At 39.7% G+C, this 27,329-nt stretch overlaps 1 protein-coding gene across 11 annotated transcripts in view; it reads right to left on the bottom strand.

The window, feature by feature from the left end:
- Window positions 1-478: 478 nt before the first annotated feature.
- The window catches only part of CEP170 (centrosomal protein 170), a 77,506-nt gene continuing 50,655 nt past the window's right edge, over window positions 479-27,329 (bottom strand). For 5 of the 11 annotated variants that reach the window (XM_079969449.1, XM_079969446.1, XM_079969456.1 and 2 more), the window contains 10 exons: window positions 22,462-22,588; window positions 19,947-21,797; window positions 15,143-15,193; window positions 13,335-13,569; window positions 12,260-12,437; window positions 9,747-9,914; window positions 7,234-7,322; window positions 3,601-3,694; window positions 2,877-2,928; window positions 479-1,677 (listed from right to left, as the gene is read on the bottom strand). In XM_079969449.1, the coding sequence (XP_079825575.1) occupies window positions 1,391-1,677; window positions 2,877-2,928; window positions 3,601-3,694; window positions 7,234-7,322; window positions 9,747-9,914; window positions 12,260-12,437; window positions 13,335-13,569; window positions 15,143-15,193; window positions 19,947-21,797; window positions 22,462-22,588 (3,132 nt within the window). In that variant the 3' untranslated portion in view covers window positions 479-1,390. The remainder of the gene's footprint in view (window positions 1,678-2,876; window positions 2,929-3,600; window positions 3,695-7,233; window positions 7,323-9,746; window positions 9,915-12,259; window positions 12,438-13,334; window positions 13,570-15,142; window positions 15,194-19,946; window positions 21,798-22,461; window positions 22,589-27,329) is intronic. The other 6 variants (XM_079969454.1, XM_079969451.1, XM_079969455.1 and 3 more) reach the window with 6 other exon arrangements.

The following is a 27,329-nucleotide window of genomic DNA, read 5'->3' as shown; positions in this document are numbered from 1 at the left end:
TACAGGAAAAAAGTAGTTTTAAACAAGTGACACATAAGATTATTGCTGAAATATTAAAGACTATTTCATAAAAGCTTCAAAATTGTATTTGTAACCTTAATATATAGACTGATGCAAAAACAGGAAACTTCCAGTTCTTAGTTGCATTTAACAGAAGATCTTGAAATTACAGTGTTCTGGAAATATAGGGTTATTTACTTTTGTTATTATTTCCGAAAGTTAAGTTACAGGGACAACTTTAAAGATAAATAGGCTTATATGAGATATTTTGTTAGCTTTGCTGTTAAGCAGTATAAGCAAAAGGGCTACATTAGCAGTTTTCTTCCAGAAATTCTTATAACATATAAGACAGAGACTTACTAGAGAGTCTACAGGAAAAAACATAAACAATTTGGATGTCTGGAGTCAGTCTATTGACCAGATTATCACTATTCTATCTCCAAATCTTTTGAAGAAAATTTTACAACTCATGATCATCTCAAGGAGCACTTATAAATGCATTTTTATTTGACCTTGGTGACACAGCATGAGAAAGGATTTAAAGGAATAGACTTACAAAGCTATACATTTAAACTGGTTTCATAGTTCCAAAATGATGACATTTCATTCTCATCAACATCAAAAAGACATATTGAACAGGATCAGCAAGGGCCAAATGTAGACTTTTGGGAGGTGGATTTGCGCCATTGTCGTGGTGTCATCTTTTTTAAAATAAGGACAGTTATGATCACTTTTCTATGTACATCCAAGTTATTAGCCCCTATTGATACTGATATGTTCACCTTCAACTCCCACCAAATTCTTAGTGCAAACATAATATTCATGTAAACCTCATGACAATTTACATAGCAATGAAGTTCTATAAATCACAATGGTTTGAAATCTTCAGTATGCAACAATGAATGCATCGTCAAGCCGGTCTCTCCTTATATTGTAACGTGTCATGGTATTAAGATGCAGGATATCCTAATTTAGATCCCCTTACTCAGAATCAAGTTTAAATGATCAATAATTTCATACAAATTTGAGTGAAGAGGTTTAATCACAAATCAGCTTGGCACAGGAGACTCAGAAATTTAATAATGCTGGACTTTCATCTGCTTGCATATCATTTTAACAGTCTGCTGAAACTAAGTAAACTATGGAGGGAAAGGTTCAAAATAAGTGCTTGCAAAGCCCATACAATTACCACAAACTGCCTTCTATGTCAATACCAATTTTACCTTAATGAGTCAGGAGGTGTGCGACATCCAAAGCATCACAGCTAAGTAGTTGGTATAACAAAGCAATGGCCCTTTTACCAAACTTTTTGTTACTTTTTGAACGATGATGCTAGGACTCTTTCATTGAATTCTGCACATTCAATACTAAAAGTTCTGATAGCATCTTGTCATTCGCGCAAAGTTGGATCTTCCTCCTCTCCGTCTGGATTGAACCGATTGAAATGTATGCTGAAATCATGCTCAGATTCAACATTGCCAAGTTCCGTTGAGGCTGGGGCAATGGTGGGGCGAACAGCTCTTGCTTCCGGCTGGCAGTTTGGCTGGATCTGAGGATGGGCACCTTGAGAAACAGAGCTGGACTTCTGCTTAGGCTGAGCTGCTTGGACAGCGCCCGCCAATCCCAAATTGCTCATCGCTTCCAATGTCCCATCAGGATCAATCATTGAATTTATCACTGAATAAAGAAAGAGAGGGAGAGGTGAAAAATCACTATTAGGATTTTTTTCATTCAGGAGCAGCTCATCTCGTGGGATGGAGCCACTACAATAGCCACCCAGGGTATTGCTTTCATGTACCAGGAAGGGAGGGGCAAGGTGACAGGGAGGTTGTGAATGCACTGGTGTATCCAATCAGATGCTCTTGCCACTGTGTTCTTGCAGCCCCAACCTTGCCCCTCCTGATAAGTGGCATGGATACTGCTGCTGGGAGGCTGTTGCACCCTGGTGATCAAGCCACTCCTGGTGCCAGAGTTTCTTATGATGGAGGGCGATATTTCAAGTTCTCTTAAGGGTAAAACCTAATCAGCTTTATGCAAAGTTCTCTAGGGCCAGAAACATGGGGAAGGAGGGGCTTTGAATGCCAGGACAGGACCTGTGTCTGTGGTCATTGAAGAAGCAAGGATGGGTAGTGGTACTCCCTGTAGTCATAGCAACGCACTCCTGTCAGTTGCCAGGGGAGGCAGCTGCAAACTGAACAGTCACCTGTGGAGTCGAGGAGACCTTTCCCACCCATATAACAATCTATTGTGAGATCCACTATTTGCCCAGTAGCACACTGACAGGCATTCCACTACTATGTCTATAGCAAAAACTAAGGTCTGGAGAACAGAAAGAAGGGACTCCTGCAGAGAACAGTTGGGTCGAGTCACTATTGATTCTCGCCTAGTAACTGAATAGATAATCTTAAAAGTGGGGTTATCTATTCTTTTCATCTATCATTCTTTTCATCCCCTTGTCTCTTTCAATATCCTCTATAACTTCTGTAGGATTGTAACTTTTTTAAGCTCACTGGAAGGACAAATCGTGAAGCTGAGGCTCCAATACTTTGGCCACCTCATGAGAAAAGAAGACTCCCTGGAAAAGACCCTGATGTTGGGAAAGATGGAGGGCACAAGGAGAAGGGGACGACAGAGGATGAGATGGTTGGATGGTGTTCGTGAAGCTACCAGCATGAGTTTGATCAAACTGCGGGAGGCAGTGGAGGACAGAAGTGCCTGGCGTGCTCTGGTCCATGGGGTCACGAAGAGTCGGACACGACTAAACGACTAAACAACAACAACAGCTTTTTTAATAAAAAAAATCAAATCAAAAGCCTGACAAAATAAAATTATTTGAAACCCTGATGTTCGCAACAACAATATCTAATATTAAATACCTTGTAGCTGCTTCTCAACTCTCTTCAGTTCTTGCAATATTGATGATATTTCCTGCATCAACACATAAAAAGCATTAGGTTTCATTAAGGGAAAAGCCACATTTCTTCGCAGTATGTACATTACATTAATGATTGTATATATGTTAGGGGGAATGTAAGTAGAGTAGTTTATATGCATAACTGCTGGCTATTGTGCACCTTCATCAGACTTCATGGAGAAGACACAAAGCCTGTTACAGACACACACACACACAAACACACCCCTATGTGTGTGGTTTGGCTGTGTCTATATATCTGTCTGTATATTGTATTGTTTTGCTGTTTGCCACCCTGGGCTCCTTTGAGAGGAAGGGTGGGATATAAATTCAACTTATCAATTAAATAAAGACTTAAAACAAGGTGAAGAACTTTTAAAGCGGCTATATTCTCAGGTACATAGGAACTGTCTTATAAAGAACTGGTCTATCTCATTCAGATTTGTCTACACAAACTGGTATTGGCTTTCCAGGGTTTCAGGCAGGAGTCTTTCTTAGCAATACCTGGAAATGCATGGGATTGAACCTGGGAACTTCCGCATGCAAGGAAGATGTTCTGCCGCTAAGCTACAGCCACTGTTAGTGAAAAAGCATCCAAAATTGATCATCTTTAAACCTTCAGCAGCTGAGGGACTGCTTCCCCTTTTCAACATTCTTACTTGAGAATGACAATTATTATTTCATCATACCATGCTTGATGTTTTCACAATTGGGATTTCACTTTCAGCTCGTAGCTTCTTTTCAATGTCTTCCCAATTTCGGTCTTTGTCCTTAAACAAGACTCTGTAGCCAAAAAGCACAGAAGAGTGATTATAAGCCTTATGCTATAAAGACTTGCATGACTGCGTAACAATAAAAAATCATCACCTGCCTTAAAAATTATAATTGAACACAACCCAAAGATGGGCATTTACAGTCTTGTGGCAAGCCTATATTGCTCTTGCTCTTACTTGCAGGGGAGACAAAATTACAAAGCTATAAATTTTACCCAGTTGTCATTTTCTCTTCAGAGTATGCACACAGACAAATCTAAACATTCCAAATGTTTTCCATATTTTGTAATGAACTACAAAGTGCAAGTAGATAAATAGGTACCGCTCTGGTGGGAAGGTAAACGGCGTTTCCGTGCGCTGCTCTGGTTCGCCAGAAGCAGCTTAGTCATGCTGGCCACATGACCCGGAAGCTGTACGCCGGCTCCCTCGGCCAATAAAGCAAGATGAGCGCTGCAACCCCAGAGTCGGTCACGACTGGACCCTAATGGTCAGGGGTGTTGGAATTCAGGCTCGGTCAGAGGTATGTGCCTATCTCTCCAGGCACCGGCTGAATTCTTTTGACCTCCCTCCGGCGACTCCCGGCAGGAAAAAACACACGAGGTCCGTTCCGGCGATTTTCCTCAGGCTGTGAGAAAAACACACCAACTGCTTCTCCTTCTCCCTGCTCCCTGCATATCCCCAGGGAGGGGAATCAGACTCAGACAGAAATGTTTCTACATTGCTTTTATTCCTGTCTTTCACTTCAGTACAGAGAAAACATGTCTGCTCTCTTCAACAAACAGAGAGAAACTCCAAACTCCACCCATGTACATCCTGTACAGGTCATATGACACACACAGAGCTCACATCCTGTGCTCAATAAGGAGAATGGACTGCCCCTTTGTTTCCATGGCAACAGTCACATACATCCTGTCTGGCTTTGCAGCCACAAGCAGCTGACTGAGCTGCTAAAGCCTTTGCTTGCTGCAGCATTCATAGTACTTCCAGCACTCTAGAAAACTGTAGGATGGAAGTACTGGCAAGGTGAAAAGAGGAATATCTCTTTTGACCTTGATGGGACTGATACAGGACTTCATGGGTAGAGAGCTGGGAATGCACTCTCTTCTAAAAATACAATAAAAATGGAGATAGGAGCAGCAGAGGGCATTCCGTAGGAGGAGGGAACCATTCCTTAGGGGACAAATTGATACACTTTCATGAAGAGTACATATATCCAAGGATTGGTGCCAAAAGGAAATTTGGCCATTAGAAAAACAGAGAGTTGGGATTGGGATGGGAGTGTACACTTCATGGTGACTAGCCCGCTTGATATAAAAGTTGTGGCGGTCATGTCCCATCTAGATAGAGTGGATGACAGTGCCTGGGAAGACTCAGCTGCCATGGTGCATGTCAGCACCAATGATGTGCAGAACTGTGATCATATGCTCCAGGTAGCTCAGTTTAGATTGCTAGGTAGGAAGTTGAAATTCGGGATAGTGTCCACCTGGGCATAGCAAAGACCATTTAGGTGAAAGGACCATCAAGTGCAGCATTTCACTCACTCAGCAGACAACCAGTTACTCATGGGAAGACTGCAAACATATTCCGATTGCAAGATTCCTTTCCTCACCTGCAGTTCCCAGAAGCACCTATTCAGAGGCATACTGCCTTCAACAGTGGAGGTGGCAGCACTGCTATTTTTCTAGGAAAAGAGGTGCCAGAACTCACCATGAACGCCTCCCTTGTTCACTTAGAATGTCAATGGCGCCCACCTGAGAGGTGCTGGAACTGAGTTCCAGCTGGGAAAAAAGCCCTGGCTAGTGGTCATTGTCAAGCCTTTTAAATAATAATAATAATAATACTAATAATAATAATAATAATTTATTATTTATACCCAGCCACTCTGGGCAGCTTCCAACAAAATATTAAAATACAATAGTCTATTAAACATGAATGTGTCTAGACCCCCTGTAAAGCCAGCTTGATGGCCATCAATGCATCTTGTAATAGCAGATACTATGGAATGTGCTGTGTGAAGAACTTCTTGTCTGTTCTTAGTCTTCTAACATTAAGTTTCATTGCATGTCCCTGTGCACTTTCTCCCACAACATACACAGTCTTATATACCTCTGCCATGCCCATCCCTTACTCACAAGAAAAAAAACACCTCTTTGTCAAAAAGTAGTGCAAAATATCTTGAGAAACTCACATAACTCCAGGAATAAGTGCCAGGTCTGAATTAGGCAAGACTTGACTGAAATTATCTTTTGGCTGTTCTGAGCAATCCAGGATAATTGGTTTAAAATGCCATTCACAAGTTTCAATGAACACAGCACATTTCAAACATTTTCATGAGATATAAAAATACTTTTAATAAACGAGTAGGAATTAGAGTATCAGAATAGTTTTTCAAGTTTCTGGCAAAGAGTTCATAGTTAGAGAATTAAAACTGAATAGATGAACATTTATTTTAAAACTCGTGTAGTTAAACACGTTATACCGACAGGTTATTTTCGTAACACTGGTTCTGGATTTGAGCAAATGTGAAGGATCAACTCCCCTCTGTTCCACATAGAAGCAATTTTCCTCCAGTGCTATTTTGACTAAAATTAGTAATGGGAATAAGAAGGCCATATTTTCTTGCTGTATTTTTTTTTTTTTTTGAAAATTTGAGGAAAATGTATTAAGATCTCACACATACAGTACCTGAAAATGATGTATATTTGCATACATGTGTCCTTACTTGGTCCTGCATTTGGCTCACTACTTTCTTCATAATCTATCATTTACAACCTTTCTACACTTAGTGTGGGGATTTCTTTTTCTAGGTCTTACATACCCTGCAAAGCATCAGCTGAGAAAATCATTTTGTTTTTGCAGCTTTCCCAGTAATCCCTCTCTGAAAAATCCCATTTGATTCTTCTCCTTTCAATTATTTTGCACTTGGCATGGTCCTCTTAGATGTTCTCAATGTGACTTGATTATTAGATTGAATTTTGAGGAAAATGGGGGGGGGGGAAACACCCCACTTTTCCCACTGCAAAGTTGAGTGAAGCCAGCATATGAAGACAGCCCTATTCAGGGAAGTTTTTAGTATGTGATGTTGTATTGTGCTTTTATTGTTTTTTGTTGGGAGCCGCAGAGGCAACCCAGTCAGATGGGTGGCATATAAATAATAATAACAACAACAACAACAACAACAACAACACTAATACTAATAACAACAACAACTACTACTACTACTACTATTATTATTATTATTATTATTATTATTATTATTATTATTATTTGCCGGTCACTGCACATTACAAGAATATTGTTTTAACACTATATGCCCCCCTCCTCCTGTGTAAAGGAGTTCATTGTTAATAGCTCAATTTTTAAAATACTAATACTACAGCTAACAATAATATTTTAAGAAGACAGGAAGGGCCAATTTCTTCCTATTAAAATAAGCCAATTATTTTACGGTACATGGATTTTAATGGAACATGACCTGCAGTCAAAAGGACATAAACATTTTAATAATATTTTTTGCAAGAGAATTTTACTGATGAGGGCACAGATTACCTTATTTTGCCAGCTGTTTTATCTATAGACTGTCTAATCTTCCGGGAAAACTGGAAGACTGAGGACAACAGCAAGGTATCTCCCATAACCTGAAAGAGTTTCAAAAGACAAGTGTTCATTTAAATAATACAGTTTCTAGATCACCTTCTAAAAATGTAAGTGACAATATCATGGCTTTTCCTTCCTAAACAATTATTCTCATGTCATGTACTTCCAGTTTACTTTAGTTGGAGCACAGAACAATATTCAACTTTTTAAATTCATGTAACTTGTCAATATATGGAAATTATCTTTAGCCATAAACATAGCTTTCATTGCAATAAAACAGCGCATTCATAAATGGAAAAATAACACTGACTTCAGCTGGCTAGAGTCAATTCCCTGGTATTTGTTATCAGTATTTTATAAATTTATTGTTAGTATTAGTAAATGTTTGTAAAAAGACAACTTCCAATAAACAAAACAATGTGCAGAAAAAGTTGAAATGTGAATTAAGTATTGCAATTGAACAAGGGAAGAATCTGCTCTGTGAGCTGCATAATGAAACATACAGTGGTACCTCTGGTTATGTACTTAATTTGTTCTGGAGGTCCGTTTTTAACCTGAAACTGTTCTTAACCTGAAGACCACTTTAGCTAATGCGGCCTCCTGCTGCTGCCGTGTCGCCGCCGTGCGATTTCTGTTCTCATCCTGAAGCAAAGTTCTTAACCCGAGGTACTATTTATTTCTGGGTTAGTGGAGTCTGTAACCTGAAGCGTATGTAACCTGAAGCGTATGTAACCCGAGGTACCATTGTATTCAATCCAACTGTGAACTATCCAATGGCCAGCAGAAAATAAACACATACAAAACTCAATGGAATGCCTGCTGAATCATGCTCTGGACCCCACTCACCAGGGGCTCTTCTTTGTGCCCTTCATGTAGAGATGTGGAGGGAGCAAGATAATATTCTGGGCCCACTTACGTAGCCAGTGTACAGTACTGCTAAACCCTCTCGGATTCGTACCTAGGAAATCATTAGGAGGCCTGGCAAGACACTTTGGCATTGGCACGGTGTGATTTGTGGCATCTATCTGTTTGGTGGTGAGCTCAGGTGCCTTGCTCTTGTGGTGCTCCCCACTGTGGGGTCCCCTTTAAGTGACCTTATGGTGTCACTTGAAGGTCCTAGGCCGGGGTCAGCAAACTTTTTCAGCAGGGGGCCGGTCCACTGTCCCTCAGACCTCATGGGGGGCCGGACTATATTTTGAATTAAAACAAAAATGAACGAATTCCTATGCCCCACAAATAACCCAGAGATGCATTTTAAATAAAAGGACACATTCTGCTCATGTAAAAACATGCTGATTCCCGGACCGTCCACAGGCCGAATTTAGAAGGCATTTGGGCCGGATCCGGCCCCCAGGCCTTAGTTTGCCTACCCATGTCCTAGGCTGTCGTAGGAGCTGGCATGCTGGTCACACATCAGTGTCACAGAATGGACCACACTACTGGTTCATGTCATTATGTACCTAACCTGGGTGGTGGTACTGGTTAGCATTACGGCTGTCTGATGACTGGAACTTTGCCCTATGTGTAAGCAAGCATGGTTGGCTATAATCAATAAAAGTTGTGGCCTTTTTCATTGTTGTCTCAAACACATTGAATTGGATATCAGACTTTGCCAATTTTGACACTGCTGCCACAGCTCCCCATACAACATTCTTCTGACGGACCCCTAATCCTCAAGTATGGCTTTTTAGGGGCACAGTGGGCAGCGGTGGGAAAGCTTCATTCTGCGAACTGGTCTCACGATATTGCCACTGGTCTCACGATATTATGATTTGATGCTAGCACACAGTTATTTCCCATTTCATGACATTTTGGTTCACAGTCTGGTCTTTTCCACTGTTTCTAAAGTATGTTTCCTGTTTTCACTGATGCTTACATTGGGCCACACTGAGCTTTTTCTTTGTGAGACTAGGGATAATCTTCCCAGTCTGTACTTTCATAATAAAACACAAACATCAAGAGCAGCAAAAAATAATATGCAAGACAGTGCTAGGCAGTTCTATACTTGAACCAAAGCAAGATGACAAATAAGAATAGCTAAGTTTAGGCTCATGGGGGTTCAAATTCTCACTCTGCTGTGAAGCTCAAAATGCATCTTGGGTCAGTCACTATCTCTTAGCTAACTCAATTCACATAATTGTTCCGGGGATAATATGGAATAATCCCACCTAAACTACTTTGAGCTCCTAGGAAGAATAATGGAATATAAAATGATAAAATGAACTACGTAAACCCAACACCTCACCCCAAATTTGTCTTCCTCCTCAGCCTTCTGCCTCACTAACTCCAAATCCCTCCCTCTGTCTCGCTAGAAACTGCCTAAGGGGTGCGGGGGATGAGCGATGTCTCTTCCTTATAGAGGAAGTTCATGAGGTAGCTTTGGTACTTAATGTTCAAACAGGAAAGTTATTGGCTCTCTGGGCCTTTCACTCAGCTCTTTATGTAAAGGCATGGACAATACTTACTTCATCCCTACTCCAGGTTCGCCGGCGTGTAATTGTGGGGGGCTCAGGTAGGTCTGTTGTCTGTGGTTTGGAATCATTAGGTCGAGTGTTGCCATCTGGTGTTTTTGCATTTACCACTGGAGGAATCTTCCTGAAGTTCAGACTTTCATCAAATACACGGTCTACTAGCTGAAAAAAAATTAAATATATATATAATTAGTGAGAAAGCTTCACTTTAAAACCAACCAGAGAGCTGCATTATGAGGCTCGTCAGTTTAGATGGGTTTGCCACTAAAGAACAGAAGAAATCAAAATAATAACTGGAGTATTCGATTTACTTGTATATTAGAGAACAAAAACAAAAAAATCATTTAATTTTGCCAAAACATCAGCAATTATTTTAGTTATGAATGCACAGAAATAGATATTAAGGTTACAAATGCAATAGTGGTGTATAACTGCAGAACAAAAGAGAAAGGGGACTCATATTTATTTAGTAAAGATGTAAGTTCACATTATCTAACTCAGAGAAAATGCATATTTACATTAGCAGAAGCTTAGTAGTATGGTTAGGAAACAATAAAAAGAAGCCAACATGAACATAATAAAAATTACACCACTTACACACAAAACATATCCTGCTACTCACAAAAATGTACATAGAACATAATGTTGTTAACCAAGGCTTATGTACAAGAAGTTGAAATAAATCAAGAGGAACAACACAACAGGTGAACAGAAAACATCCAGGGTTGGCACTGAATTTAGCATTTAAAGGGTTGTTTTTACTAGATTAAATCTTGGGATTTAGTGCTTACCACCACCCATCCACTACCTGAGAAAAATAAAATAAACTCTACTCATAAACCCTAAATGTGTTCTAGAGGCATTTTCAAATTCCAGCCAGCTGATTATTCACTTGAATTTGTCAATGCTCAGTAATGGAAAAAAACCTTAGTAATAACACAAAACCTTGTTTCTCATTTCTCTCTTTTATCCCACATATATGAGTCAGACACAAATATGGATTCTCTCTCGTTGTTGTCTCTACAAATACGTTATCTCGTCAGAATCTGATCTTATAGCTGGTTCAGATAGTCAAATCACCAGCTCACGTGACTGGTCTACTCTTTGGGAACAGTGTTAAAATTGGAAAAGGCTTTCTCAGCAGCAGCTTCTATGAGCTGAGACTTCTATATTCCCAGCACTAACTGCTGGTGGAAGCTGCCACAGGACTTCTGAGTCTCTTTAGTTAACTTTACATTGTTTACATTAGATCAGCCATGTGAGTGATTCTGTGCCAATGACCAAGCTGTAGGAGTGTTTTGTAAATGGTTCAACATGCATTTGACTACTCCACAGTTGGTAGCTGGTAACTCTATTCTGAATTTTCCTTCATTGTTCTACCTATTGAAAAGTGACATGGGTGTGCTAAGGCAATCGTTCTATCAGGGCAAGCATATTAGCTTGCCAGATGGAACAATTTCCCTCTCCTTCCGCCTGTGCACTGTTCTGAGGGTTCTTGAAACACCCCCTCAGCCAATTTCAAGGGGGGTGAGGAGGACAGGGGCCAAACCTCCATTGGGGAAATGGAAGTGCTTGCACAGGACTTCTGCTGACAGGACTAATTAGTTGTATCCTGCCTACATTTTCCATATCTGAGAATTCCAAATTACTGTTGAAACAAACCCTCACACTTCAAAGTTGAATGGAGGCGGCTCTAACAAAGAACTTTTATCCAATTGCTAAATTTTTCTCAGTAGCTTTTTGTTACTATGGTGGTGTGTTACTGGCTTGCGCCTTAAAATACATCTTCCCAGGAAACTGCCAACCCTGAAATCAAACCAAATAGTTAAAAAAAGACAAACAGTAATACTGTTAAAAAGAGTTGACTATATTTTAAAATACTCTCACTGGTGGTTGCAATATTGACCTGAACATGCAGGTTTTGCATATAGAAACAGCATGTCAGAGAAATGTATGACTTGAACTGCAGCATGAAATCATGCTAATTTAAATGTTTATGACAATTGTTATAATTAGGAAGGATGGCGATGGCTTATAAATTGAATTAATAATAATAATACAGTAACATATTAGGGAGGGGAACTTCAACTCAGTGAGTGAATCATTTAAAAGATCGGTAACATTCAGGGCCATCTAAGACCAATGAAAATGCAAAGTATCTCACCTTACACATAGTATTTTATAATACCTGTCTATAAACAAATCTCCAATACTTTCTCTTTACTAGGGAGCACTGAGATACTACTCACTTGCATCTGAGGCTATGACAAAGAAACAAGCAAAAGGTCTTATGTTCAAAGTAAACAGAAAAACCGACCATGTATTCACAATATGACTGTTCTTGCATTGGCCATTTTAACCACTGGGATTAATTTTTTTTAATAGGCAACAATCTTAAAATTAAAGGAAGGGTATGCTGAGAATATGGAGATTCATGCACACACAGGTGGAAATAATTAAACTTATGTCAGAAGGATAAAGCAAAAGAAATAAAGAAAAGAAAGAACCTTATGCATTTCTCCATGAAGATCTCCTACCTCTTCTCTAGTGTCTATGGCAGAGCCAGGGGTGGTGGCAGCAGTGCTTACTGTGGTACTAGGAGCAGTGCCTGATGAAGTCACTGAATCTATCTCTCCTGCTACATCATTGATTTCACGTGCGATGAGAGCCAGGTCCTGACTGATCCTGTTAATAGTTAACACAGCATAATTGATCCCAAATAAAAAACCTCAGAGTTCAAAGTTGCTGTTCCTTACAATATGAAACATGCTACTGTTTTGAGTATTTTCTTCTAATCATAACTATCATAGGTACGAGTCTTTAAAATAACTTCCAGCTTTGGTTGCTCTGGCAGCTACAAGAGCAGCACCTAAGAAACTTTGCTGTGCAAGGACTCCAACATTCTTCTGCTGTAATTGAACAAAATGCATCTCAACATTTTACATCCAGGGATGTACATCTTACCATGTGCAAATGGGTCATTACAGTTTATAGTTTCAACCAAGGAGAACTGCAATGGCTTATAACCTAATAATTAACCCAAACCTATGGATTCAAGTTACAAGAAAGGAGATTCCAACAAAACATCAGGAAGAACTTTCTGACAATAAGAGCTGTCCAACAGTGGAATGGGCTACCTTGGAAGGTGGTGGACTCTCCTCCATAGAGGTTTTTAAGCATTTGTCATGTGTGATTTGGGTGGCATTTGTCATGTATGATTTAGCTGAGATTCCTGCACTGCTTGTGATTGGACTAGATGACCCTTGGGGTCTCTTCGAGCTATACAGTTCTATGATTCTATCACTTAATTAACATTAATTAACGAGTACTAAGCAAATGTTAAATAGTAGCTACTTGCACACGTTTGTGAAACCCATTATGACAATTGGGGCTGCATTTAGGAACACTATGATAGTATCTTTCACTGACAGTAAAGTAAGTTTATAGTGCTTCTGTGGTAAAGAAAATCAATTTTGTTTGAGTATAAACCCAGTTACAAAACAAAACACATTTCGTAATGGTCATTGATTTAACCGGTAAGATGCTGTTTTTAAACCAAGTAATCATCCCTTGAAAGCCAACCTTGCTATTTCTTCTCGATGGGCAGTCCAATCTCGAATGTAGTCTTCCTGTTCCTTTATCCTATGCTTGAAGATATTGCTACTTTGCGTTGGTGTTCCTGTGCTCTGCAATCGAGTAGTTTTCAGGGCTGGAGAAGTACGTAGACGGGCATGTTTAGGAGAGTTACGGTTTGATCCAAATTCATCTTCCGAGGTGGAAGCATAATCAGTAGGAAAGCGCCTCCATCTTGAATTTACTAAATTAGTTTAATTATTAAAAAAGAATTATTATTGTATCTACTGCAAGGAATAAAATGATTTTAGATTTTAGAAACATCATGACAACACAACAGTTGCTTAATTCCAAACCCAAAATACCTTATACAAAAGTGTTTGCTGACTATAGCATAAAAAGAAAGCTACTAAAATTGTGTTAAATAATAAATGCTAATTTACAAAAATGTGAAAAAGGAAGCTCTTTGTACAATGGTGAGTTAATAAGTTAGGAACGCTACTAGTCTTCTATCTAAGAGCATGATATATATATATCAGAACAAGGGCCCAATTCATTGTCACTTTCCAACACAGTGAGTCGTACTTTTTCTGCAAATTTTTCCCATTGTCAAAAAGCCTAACTTTCCATGAGATGATATAGGCATTGAGTACAAATAACTGAAGTAGTGTAGTTGCCAGAGGGGGGTGGAAATATCAAGTCTACTGAATTTGAAATTCAATTTTGAAACATTAGGTGACATCCACCAAACATTGTAAGAGCATAGTGAACTTGAAATAGTAATCTAATGTTACTTTCCTGAGGAAGAGGAGTAACAATAGCAGGCAAAATGCTCATTTTCAGTCAGATGTTGAGGGCTGCAGGAAACCCTTTCTTGTCCACCCCTCCTCTTTCCCCCCGAAAAGGCTGTCCAGACTAATATAAATACAAGTCCTTGGAAATGTAACAGTGCCCAAACAACCTAAGGGAACTGAAGATTCAAAACACTAGCTTTGTAGGTCAGTTGCCTTGAATTGTGGATCAGTCAGATAGCATGAAAGAATGTGGTGTCAAAAAGCTTGAAGTCATTTTTGCCAAGATTTGTTAAGTGCACAGATGACACTTTTAGACAGTACAAATATTACTGTTCAGAAATAATTTAAGTAAAAATAATTTACAATTCAGTGCAATGTAAATTATTTGCATGTGTTGCAATGTAAAAATTGCAATGTTTTCAGATCAGATTTTAATAATAGCTTGTAAAGATACATGGTGAATTTAGAATATAGCATTATTCCAGTACAATTAATTGAAGAATGAAAATATTTCATTGCCAGATAATATGCAGATGCTAATGAATAAGTGAGGTTTTACTTATTTTAAATCATCTAAAGTAGTTTTACTCTACCCTGCAGCTGAAAAAGGTTCCTAGTGTGGCTTTCACATATTAATAAGACACACTGGAATATATACACTTTTGCAGTTTCTCATCCTTAGTTTAAAAAGCTTTTTTTTAATAAGCAGAAAAAGCACTTATTTCTAAAAGCATGCAAAACAACCACTGAGGGTCAGAGAGTTGTCATGAGCTGGACCCGATTGTTGTTTTTGTTTTTTTGTAAAACATTTCAAATTGATTTGAATTTCCCTTTATTTCCCAATAGTATTTCCCAATTACTCCAATAGTCAGAGTATTTTTTTTAAGTTATAGTTTTATGAATTTGGAGCTAGTCCTGCAACCCAGCATTGTACAACATGAGAATTTAAAGTAATTGTTTTCCAAAAAACCAAATATTTAGGAGTGAAATCTTAGAAACAAAATATGATTTCTAGTACTCTACCACTGTAAGTTTCAACAGCAGGATCTGGGTCTGGGAGAAGACGGTATGCCTCTGTGTACAAAATATTTGTTTATCATATTAATGAAGATATACAGATTTAAAGTATTTGCTTGTATTAAGTAATTCCACTATTTTAAAAACACAGACGTGAAAAAAAATTGAACTGATTTTTTATAATTCTGTTAAATACAAACTTAGACATCCAAATAACAGGCTACAACATAGCCAGGAAGAGATACAAACAAGCAGTAACTTTCGTCATGCTCATTTTAGTTCCATCAGTACCAAGAAGGCTAAAAAGCCTGCAAAAGAGTTGATGCTCTGCTTTTTCTAACAGGAAACGTTTCTCCTTAGCAGAAATCTTTGTGGGCTGCAGAGAAGTGACTTTTGGGCTTCTTGGAACTTAAGAGATCACTTTTCCACTCTTTCCAAATGTCTCTTAAACAAGGAAGGGCATAATAACCCGGGTGGCTGCAATGATATCAGAGGAGCTTCTGGGAATTTCCCTGTTGAACAGCATTTCCCAGTAGATCAGCAACTCTCTTGTGTACCAAGAAGCTCTCCGGGCTAATAGACTGGTGCTACATGGTTCCATAAGTAGGGCCCATTCTGCATGTAACGAGCTCATGGAAAGGATGCATGAGAAATATATTGTCTCTGAATTTAGATGCAAACTGACCAGATCCACGTCTTCAAGACTAATGTGCAAATCAGAAGAGAATAATTTTGCACATCAATTAATTTGGCAATGCAATACTCAAAAAAATATACATTAAAATGGGTAATTTAGGTTAAAAAAGATTGAGAAATGCATATACTGAAACAGAATACCTATTTCAATATGTATTTTGTGGTAAGTATGTACAGGTGGCAACCATTTTGAGTGGGGGTTCCATTCCTGGCCCCCTCGTGCATTGGCCAAGTATGCATAAGCCCGTGCCATTTTCAGGCCACTTCTGGGGTTGGCAGTGACCAGCATGTGCATGATTGCACATTAATTGGATGCATGTAAAATGGTCACTGCCGATAATTGAATGGCCTGCCCATGCCTTAAGATCTTCTGTTGACACTCTACTCCAAGTCTTCTTTACTGGAAGATCATTATATAATTAAAATAGAGAGGGCTTTGTCAGTGGTAGAACCCTAGGTTGGGAATGCACTCCCAAAACAAGGGTACCTGGCATCTACTTTACAATCTTTTTGGCAACAGGTTAAACCTTTAAAAAATATCAAAAAAATCTAGACATTTTAATTTGAATAATAGCTTACTTAGTTTTCCTTGTCATTTTTATCTGCTGTCTTTTATTCAAGATCATTAATGTCTTTATCTTATTGTACTAGGAATTTACTAATTTATTATTTATATCTGCTGTATACTGCTCTGTAATTGAACTTGGTGAAGGGATTATTAAAAAAGACAACAACTTCTAACCTGCTCTTGGTGTGATGCACAATTAAGGAGATACAGTGGTATCTCGGGTTACAAACACCTCGGGTTACAGACTCTGCTAACCTGGAAGTAGTACTTCGGGTTAAGAACTTTACCTCAGGATGAGAACTGAAATCATGCGCCAAGGGCGCAGCAGCAGTGGGAAGCACCATTAGCTAAAGTGGTACCTCAGGTTAAGAACAGTTTCAGGTTAAGAACGGACCTCTGGAACGAATTAAGTACATAACCAGAGGTACCACTGTATTCAGTCTCCAACAGAAATTAAATTTCTCTTTGCAGTGGGGAAATTGAGAAGTCAACTCATTTTTACTTTCTTCTCAATAAGTAATGTCTGGGTTAAAGCCTCAGCGCCTAGGACTTGCCGATCGAAAGGTCGGCGGTTCGAATCCCTGCGGCGGGGTGCGCTCCCGCTGCTCGGTCCCAGCGCCTGCCAACCTAGCAGTTCGAAAGCACCTCCGGGTGCAAGTAGATAAATGGGGACCGCTTACCAGCGGGAAGGTAAACGGCGTTTCCGTGTGCGGCTCTGGCTCACCAGATGCAGCTTTGTCATGCTGGCCACGTGACCCGGAAGTGTCTCCGGACAGCGCTGGCCCCTGGCCTCTTAAGTGAGATGGGCGCACAACCCCAGAGTCTGTCAAGACTGGCCCGTACGGGCAGGGGTACCTTTACCTTTACCTAATGTCTGAACAAATGCAGTTACTCATCCTGTATAAGAAGCATTACATATCAGAGCTGTTTTACAGCATCTAACATTGTGACATTTATTTTATTACTGTTTTTCTTACCGCATTATTATTATTGCCTATTTCTATATTCCTTCTTTTTTCCCCACTTTGTAACTTGGGTGTACTCTTTGATTCTGAGCTATCACTCTCTGCGTACAGCTTTAAAGTTTTTTCAATGAGTTTTTTGGAATTGTAAAACTTATTTTATTCCTTTAAAATATCTCTAATCTAGTCAGGCAAGAGACAAAAAACTGAGGGGACTGTGCCTGCCTCCCAGAATTCTTTGCTCTCCGGCCTCCATCATGTGAAGAGGGTCATAACCCAACCCATTCGGGTCATCAGCCACTGCCTCAAATTATCTCTAGCCTACCCTTTACTGCAAGTGACGCCATTATAAATTATATTATGTTAGTTTATCAATTAAGAATGGGATTTCAGTTGTTGGGATACAATGATGGCAGGAAAAGGATCATGCTTATTTTGTGCACCCAAGGATCTAGACAGAGTGGGTAAAAATGGGTGCCACCCAACATGGTCTCAAAAACCCAAACCCTGATTTACAAATGGTTTAAAATGACAGTTGCATGGTTGCAATACCACCAGGTGAATGACTTGCTAAAAGAGGACAAGAAGAAGTTGGGTTTTGATGACAAAAAATCAAAATTCAATGTAGAAGTAATAGAAGGCAAAAACAAAACCCTATCTAGAATCTATGACATACTTTTAGAGTGGTATACAAAGGACGAGGAGGTGAAGGAGGCAATGATTAAATGGGCAATTGACTTTGGTTATAATATCGATTTTGAAAGGTGGCTGGAAGTGTGGAATTGTAATATAAAGTTTACAGCATGTATGTCTCTGAGAGAAAATGTTTGGAAGATGCTATATAGGTGGTACCACACCCCTGTGAAGTTGGCCAAAATGTATAGACTAAAAGATAAGAAATGCTGGAAATGTGGGGAGGTGGAGGGTGACCTATATCATCTATGGTGGACATGCAAAAAGGTGAAAGGCTTTTGGGAATCGGTTTACAATGAGCTTAAAAGAATATTTAAATACACTTTTCCCAAAAGACCCGAAGCCTTTTTGCTGGGAATGACGGGTAAAGATATTAAGAAAGAAGATAGAACGATATTCCTCTATGCCACCACAGCAGCGAGAATTTTATTGGCACAATATTGGAAAGTGGAAACTATCCCCAATATAAATGATTGGCAAATTAAAATGATAAATTATGCTGAGCTTGATAAATTAACAGGTAAATTAAGAGACCACGATGAACAGAAATCTCTGAATAATTGGAGTAAATACTGGAACTATATTGGAATAAATGCTTAATGTGATTGGCGGGGTCAGAACAATACTACCAGCGTGTGAATTTAGGCCTATAGATTAAAAATCAAATACGTAATGGAAGCAGATATTTGATACTTACCAAAAGGATGGAAGGAAGTCCAGGAGGTGGTTTTTGCGTGTTTTTTTTTTTTTTTTTTTTTTAAATCGTTTACTGTTTTGTGAAACAGCCAGATTAATCTATCTTTGTATAGTTAGAGAGAGGAAAAAGTTGGCTTGTATATCCTGACGCTTTTTTGTGTTTTTTTTTTTTGTTATAATTTTTTCTTTTGTATCTGTTTGTATGTTTGTTATGTGTATAACCTCAATAAAAATGTATTTGGGAAAAAAAAGAAAAAAAAAAATAAAATGACAGTTGCAGAAGTCCTAATGTCTCCAACAGAATGAAATAGTATCTGCAAATGCTTTTTTACCTAGTTGCGTATCATTCTCAAAGACAGGTAATAGGCTTTCTATCCTGTAACCATGATTCATATAGCCTTGTGTACACACAATATTTTTTTCTATCTGGCTGCAGCTGCTCATACCATGCTAGATGCTACTCTGGAGGTTTCCCCAAACCCTTGGGCATGCCTTTTAGGTATAGCTGAATGACTATGATGAAAGAAATGCCCTGGGAACTCCTAGTGCATGCTTGGCTGTTGAGATCTTGGCCTGAATGTTTCACAAGGTGATGGATATGCCAATAATATAACCCCCAGATGGAGGCTGACAAAAACTAGTTATGCATGAAGATAATCCATGTGTAGACTGCTGCATTTCAGTTCTTTCCACATGCGCTATACCAAACTAATGACTAGGCTAACATGCCGTTTCAGAGGCCTGTTATGAAATTAGGTAGTAATTCTCAGTCAACTGGAGAACCAAAGCCAAGTGTGACTTCTTTTCTTTTCTTGGTGTATCTTAGCTACTGTAGAAGCAATAGATACGGTAATAATCACTGGCCTCTCATAATCCAAATCCAAGTTCAAAATGCTATGTACTACAGCACTAGATCTGAAAAAGAATCCTGACATCCCAAACATTATTAGTCTTACATGTTACAGTTTTATAGCAAAAAAAGCATTAATTTGGTTAAAAAGCTGAATGACTTGTGAATAAATCAGCCATTTAGCAGTGAAGGAGATTCAGCCAATCCCTTACCATTTTTCATTAGATTCAGCAACTTTAAAGCTACACTTTATTATTAAAAATGTTTCATGTATGTCCCTATCAACCGAAAAGGGAAAGTGCTGACAGGACAAATTATTGAATTAAGGTTGAAAAACTCTCGTACCTGCTGAAGAATTATGAGCTGATGACAGAGATTTGGATTTGGAGTCCGAAAGGCGAGATATGCTGTTCGCTCTCATTCTAGGAGAAACTTTAGTGCTGTCTGCTGGCGGTGTTATCCTAATGCCACTTCTAATTATGGCTTCTGGAGTACGAGATGACGTCGTGCTTCTAGACATTGTTGCTTCAGAGTCACTACGCGCTGATAAAGAACCAAGTCTATTTCTCCGTGGCTGAGCAAGCAGGTCAATTCTTGAGATATTTCTCCTTCCAGAAGGGGGTTTGGAAGTAGAACTTGTAGTAGACACCTCAGAAGCAACGGATGCTTTATCCGCATCCGCCAGTTCACTATCTGACACTTCACCAAGTCGCGCTCGACGTAAGAGAGAAGTCCTTGTGGGGCGAGGCCTTGGGAGAGTGGTTGATTTACTGGACTGCCCAGCTGATGCTGGAGAGGTCCTCAACTTGGCTGACTTGATACCTTCTGTTTTGGAATGTAAATGTTCATCTGCTGAGGTAAAAGATGTCCTTCCATGCGATTTGCCAGAGCATGTTTCCTGGTCGGAAGATAAGATATCAGAAATGGCAGAATGAGGTACGCTGGAAGTTTGGTCGTCATCTGTTAAATCTACAGAAGGCTGCCTTATTCTTCCACTGCTCTGCACAACCTTGCGTGCATCACCTCTCGAACCAGCATCTGAAGATCGGCTTTTTGTTTTCTTCTCAATTTTGTCTCTAGCGCTTGTAGAAGATGACTTTGAAGCATCCTTTGAAGGTGAACCAGTGGAACATCTATCTTTGTACAGGGTACTAAAGCTTTTTCGTTTCTGAGATTGCTTTCTTTCACTGTCGCCAGTAACAAGGCTAATTGTACTAGCTGTATCCACATCTGATTCAGGCGAAATGGAATTATCTCTATTATAGCTGGGAGTATCAGGTCCTTCGTCGGTTTTGTTTTCTTCACGCAGCTTCGCTTCAAGAAAAGCCATTACAGCTTCAGTGTCCTTTAAGATAAGTGTTGTATCTAGACTAGAATCTGTTTCCACGGAATCACTTTTCTCACTTATTCTACTAGTGGATGTTAAAGACAATGATGGCGGAGTAGTTCCTGTCTGTTTATTGATGTGAGGGATTAGTTCTATAGGTATATTTGTACTTGGTTTATCTATGGTAAAGCTGCCTTGTCTCACCAGCGGCTTTGATGATTCTTTTTTATCCCCACTAAACCCTTTTGGAGTTGGACATCTTGTTGCATCTTCCGCTTTCCTTCTTTTCCCGTCACTTTGCACCACTTTACTTTCTGCTTTGCCAGAACCACGCCCTGACGCTTTCTCTTTATTGTCTGCTTTATGAGAAAGAGGCGGCTCGTCTCTACTTCTTTCAGCTTGGTTTGGTGTTTTTGAAGAAGATAATTTAGTGGGGGTCCAGTGTGTTACCTCCTTTTGTTCCTGCTGCTTAATTTTAGCCAAAGCTTGTTTTACCACCGAGGTTTCTCTGCCATTTTCACTCTTCTCTTTGTCAGAAGAAAAGGAACTGTTGGAGTGAAGAAGCGCCTTGTCTGCTTTAGGAGACAGGCCATTCATTGCCCTGCTTGCTTTAGTCACGCTCCTGTCACTAATTTGCCCTATTTCTTTCTGGGTATGAGTTGGAGTTTCTTTCTCTTGAAGTTCAGTGTCTTGTTTTTCACCTATCTCCGATCGCTGGTGGGTTGTAACCTTTGTTCTTTGTCCTTCTGTGGCATTTTCCTCCTTGGGCAACTGTGGAAGTGTTCGCCTCTTTCTATCTCCTTGGCTGGTCAAAGAGGCAGCAGAGGCAGCACTTCTAGCTGACAGGCCAGATTCACTGATATCTGTATCTAAAACATAGGAAAATGGGGAGAGGGAAAACATGTTAAGTAAAAGCACTTGTGTGGGATTCACCTGACAAGCCGTGTCAGTGGAAGCCCTGGGCAAGGACTTCCACTTCTATAATAAGGCATACCCTCACAACAGCACCATAGCTGTCAACCTTCCCTTTTTTGGTGAGAAATTCCCTTATTTCAGCACTGTTTCCCGCTGCTTCCCGCTGCTATCCTGGATTGTTAGATATCCCATAGACTGTCTCCAGGACAGGTGAGGCTGCTGATCCCTTATTTTCAAATCCGAAAGTTGACTGCTATGCTGCTGATCCCTTATTTTCAAATCTGAAAGTTGACAGCTATGAACAGCACACAAGGGGAAAAGAGAGGGATCGTTCCATCTGGCAAGCTGCAATGCTAGTGCAGATGCAACACTCACCATAGCACAACACTGAATGCCACCCTGAAATTCTACAAATATTACAGATGATTTCAATTAAAATTTAGAGGGAGCCTCATTTACTCTTTTTGTTTTGCTTCACAAGGCTTTTAGCATCAAAATTCTTTACAAAGCACCTGTTTTAACAAACACTATTGCTTTAGTGGTTATGAGAAGATTAACAATTGAGCGCGATAAAACGTGCTGCTAGTAGTTGCAATGAAAGATAAATATGTATAGTACCATTTTCTAGAGGAGCAGGAGCAAATGATTCCATCCGTACTTCACTTTCTTCATGTTTTGTATGATTAGCAGCCAGACTAGCCCACTGTGACACCCAGCGCTTGCTTCCAGATACACCAGTGCTTTCCTAATAACAGATTTCAACACAAATCATGCTTACATTGATTTAGTCATTTTAAAGAGAGAGAAAAGGAAAAACATTCAGAAAATTAAGATCTTGGAGAACAAGTCTCTGTGTGTGTGTGTGTGTGTGCGCATGTGCGCATGTACACACACACACACACACACACACACAGATTAAGTAAAATCATGATTCAGTCATTACCATACATTGACTGATGCCTTTACTGCAAGACTAATTAGGAAGGAGTGTCATCTAGTAGTGAACTTGTGGTTAGAAATTGGCAGCGTGCAGTCATATCTTGGCTTAACAAACAGACATAGAAATAAGTTTTATACACCTATACATGTAACTGCTTTGATCCTCCCTACATGAGTGGGGAAAACAAACAAGGAATTTACCATAGCTGTCCATTACAACTGAACTGCCGAACTATGGCTGACTGCTTCCGAAACAAGCCAGTTACCAGAGCTTCATATTCTGGCTTGCTTAGAAGGCATCAACCACATTTTGCTAGTTTGAACTTAATAGTTAATGGCAGCTTTCTGACTTGTCAGCTTGCTTGCATGAAGGAAGTAGCAAACTAGCTGCAGGATGCAGGATGCATATCCACCTCTCAGCCAATTTGATAATCCAAACATAGCCAGGGGCATCTATCCATCAATGTTGCTATATCAGCCCTCTTTTATGCAAGTTTAGCATGTACATCTGACTTTGCTGTTGTTTAAGGCTATATCACACAGGCATTAGCACTGAAACACCATGAGTATAACACGTGGAACATATATAACCACCCAACATAGTACCCTACAGGTTGGGATTTGATAATAGTGGGGTAGGAAAGCATAAAATAATGCCAATGCACTTCACATTTGGCAACCAATGTGCCCCTTTGGTTTCAGATTGTACAGGGGTAGACGAGTCTACCCAAATTTCCACAGTCCTCTAATGGCTATGGTGGCTCATTTGCTAGAAATAATGTATTTAGCGCTAACTCTGGAAGTGTATACTCGATTTTGACCAAACCAAGCCTTTCAGAGCACCACATGGGAAAATCTGGTGCAAGGCCAAGCTCTGCAGTGTTTGCCCTGCAGTCAAGATCACAGATCATGTATTGCGAGTCTGTATTTAGCATAGCATGGAGAGGAAGATTATTTTTAATTCTTATAATAAAGCTCCATAAGCTCAACATCTGTTTACTCTGTGAAAGTTATTTCAAATGGTGGGGAAAAGTGGGTCAAATTTAGGCTGGTCTTTGCAAGTATTTGTTGAGGCTTTGAGACGGAGTGAAACTATAAAGGACTCTGAAGCTGCAGTAAGTTCCTTGTCTAGTAGGTGGCTGTCAAAGAGCCTACTTAGGCTCTGATGTGCCATCAAATTACAGCAGAAGCTGCTTTAGCTTTTTGAAGATTGTAAAACATGTGTGCAAAATGTTAATTCACGTGAAAGGACTTTTGTATTTCCTGCTCTTGCATGTGTCATATTTTCTCCCTCAAGAACGCAGAAACCCGTCTCCTCAGTGATGCATCTGCACAGCACTCACTATAAATCCCTTTAAAACATTATTCACATGTAAAATATGGACTGAAGCAAAATCAGTAATTAGAGGAAAGGGGTTGGCTTCAAAGTGCTCAGCAACTGTGTGGGAAATGATTATACCACAACCCACTGTGGTAGGCTGATGTGTGGAGATAAAGGCCCAAACTAAACATCAGACACAAACAGCAGCTGCTGGTGGGTGGTTGATATTTATCAGGATTGAAGCAGCCAGGGAGAAGAGATTCTTAACTCTTTCCTTCCCTGTAGTCCCAATCTGAATCTGCTATTTGCACTGGAAGAAAATTACTTCGTTAGCAGCTGCGAGTGCCAAGTTTGGCCTAAGGATAACGAATACGGGGCTCTTATACAACAATATTCATGGTTCAGGGGAAAGTTTAAAAGAAATTTCTCAAATTTTATGAATCTGTACTATCCTACAGATTAAATTTAGTCTGTGGATGGTCTCAAATTCACCTTTGTCACTGCAGGCCCAGGTAGCCTCTTTAGCAGTTTAGACACTGCATGACAGAAAAAAGTTATCCTGTCCCTGGTAATGTCTAGAACTGACTATTGGTAACATTTTGTAAATGGTCTGCCTTTGAAAACTATTTGGCAAATGCCCTTGGTGCAGAATGCAGATTCCAGGTTACTGTCACTGGTTGTTTTGAACATACCACACCAATACTTAAAGAACTTCAGTGGCTGCCAGTTCACTTCTTTCTTTTTTTTTTAAATAGTTTTTTTGTGTGTGTTTCTGAACCCAATTCAAAGATCTGGCATTTGCTTTTATAGTTCTATGTGGCTTGAGGTGCAGCTACCTGTATTAATTCTTATTCCTCTGTCAACCAATCTGTGAATTGAGGAAACCTTCAGCGGCTCTCCTAACAGAAGCCTCAACATGAAAGGCAACTAGAGAGAGGACCTTCAGGATTGTGACTCTTGGTTCCTGGAACTCCCTCTACAGAAACAAATGTTATCATAATTTTGGTGCCGGGCAAATATGTCGTTATTTATTCAGTCCTTTGCTTACACCGTTGCCTTAATATACTGTTATCTGAACCTTGTATTTTATTCAACTTCAGTAAACCACCCTGGAAACAACACCTAAGGATAGTATACAAATCTTTCACAAGTAAACAAACATAGCAGGTTGATTGTAGGTGACATTCTCAGGGTCAGCTAATATACATAATTGTCATAAAATTGACTTGCATGCATTCATATGGGAAGAAAATATGCATGAACTCAAAGCCCCTGAATTTCTGTTAACTAAAAAAAAGGTCAAAGGGGCTGTCTCAACTGTGATTGTGTTTAATCAGGTAACTCCCAATTCACAGACTAGTTTCTTCATGTGATCATAGCCAGTTTGTTAAATTCTGTGGCACAATTCATGTGGTATGTATAAGTAGCCTCCAATATATTGTTAATTTCTAAATAAAACTGATCCATATTTCAGTGCACTTATTTCCTATACCAAATAATTACATCACCATAAAATGAGTATTGTCACAGACACAGAGATGTGAGATTCTGTAACATCTTATTTTATATTATAGGAATACTTTCCAATATAGTCTCCTTTGGGACTTCCGGGTTGGCGCCATCGCCGAATGGCGGACTCCCTCCGAGCTCCGGAGGGAGCCTGCTCGGCAGGGGTTGGGTCCCACCGCGCCGGCGACGCGGGGACCCTCAAAAACCATGGGCGCAGAAGCCCATGGACTTGGTGACTCGGCGGGCACCGTTTGCGCCCCCCGACCCGCGAAGAAGCCTTTTTAAAGGCTTCGGAGCGGGGGATGGGGGGTGGTGTGGTGCTATGAGTCCTCCGCTTCCCCTGCCGAGCGAAGCCGCATGCCATTCGACGGAGAGCGCTGACTTCTTCTATTGAAAATTTGGACTGAAAATAATAACCCGTGAGTAATTGGAAAATCGGATTTAAAAGGAATTTTTTTTTTTTTAAAAATTTGGAACGAGCGGGGGAGGTGCAAAAAGGAAGTCCGCCTCCCCCCTGTTGTAGAGGATTTAAAGCAAGGATTTGATAATTAAGATCGAGAGAAGAGTTTGTTTTTTATTGAGAAAAGTTATTAATTTCACGATGGAAAATTATAAGATTGTGCTGGAGGAGAAAAGTGGATTGTGTGGACTAAAGTGCAACCCCCCCGGGAACCGGGAGTGATCCGTGAGAGTGCCTGGTGAGGAGATATAGAGATTTTGACAGCTGTCAAAGTAGCTGTCAAAGTTGGAGAATAAAAAGAGAACTTTGTTACGATGACTTTGCCGGTTAGATTCGTTATAATCTGGATATAAATTGTTGAAAACAAGGGATAACAAGTTACTTTGACTTTTGGGTGTGATCTGGAAGGAAACTGAGTTACCATAATCCCTCTAGAGGGGGTTTTGGGACACTACAAGAATTGATGCAAGTGGAAAAATACTTATGGAACTGAGAAAGCTGAGGGATCTATCTCCTGGGAAAGCTGCAAAAATGAAACATTGTTTTGTCTACAGAGGTCTCTACACTAAAGGAGACAATAGATATATCTATTGAAGAACGGAAGGGACTTGACGCAAGTTTTTGTTCCTGAACAAATAAAGCCTCTGTAGAGGAACTAGAAGCTTTTGGAATTAGAACGTTTTTGCAGCGGAACAGGAAAAGAAACCAGAGGAAAGTGAGGAAGAGAACAACAAGAATTGGACAAAGTTGGAAGTGGGAACATTTGGGACATTCAGATTTAAAAGGACTAAGAAACAAAATTTGAGTTTTACTCTTAAATATAGAGATCTGGATGGAAAAAATGGACCTTCTTGAGATAGAGTTTTTCCAAGATGGGGTGTTTGAAACTAAAGACTATCAAAAAGATGGCAAAGACTATCAAAAAGACGGCAAAGTGGAGTAGAGAGAGATTTGGACATGGATGTGGGGTTCCCAGGCTGACAGCAGACTTGATGGACATTGGGGATCGAAACCGGGAAAGGGGGGAGGGAAATTCAGAATCCAAAGGGTGTAAAATTATATTATGTTCTTTAATCTTTTTTTTGTTCTGTTCTGCGTATTAAAGAGGGGAATTCGTGGAAGGGAACAGGGGTCGATCTTAGGGGGAAAAATATTTTTAAGTTGAAGAACGGTTTGAATACTGGATTAATGATAATAAGCTTAAAAGTTGGGGTAAGAACTTGTTGAACTAACTTAATGGAAATGGAATACAAGAGG

This window comes from Podarcis cretensis (assembly GCF_951804945.1).
Source record: "Podarcis cretensis genome assembly, chromosome: 3".
Taxonomy (NCBI): Eukaryota; Metazoa; Chordata; class Lepidosauria; order Squamata; family Lacertidae; genus Podarcis; species Podarcis cretensis.
This window is presented reverse-complemented; position numbering and strand designations above follow the sequence as displayed.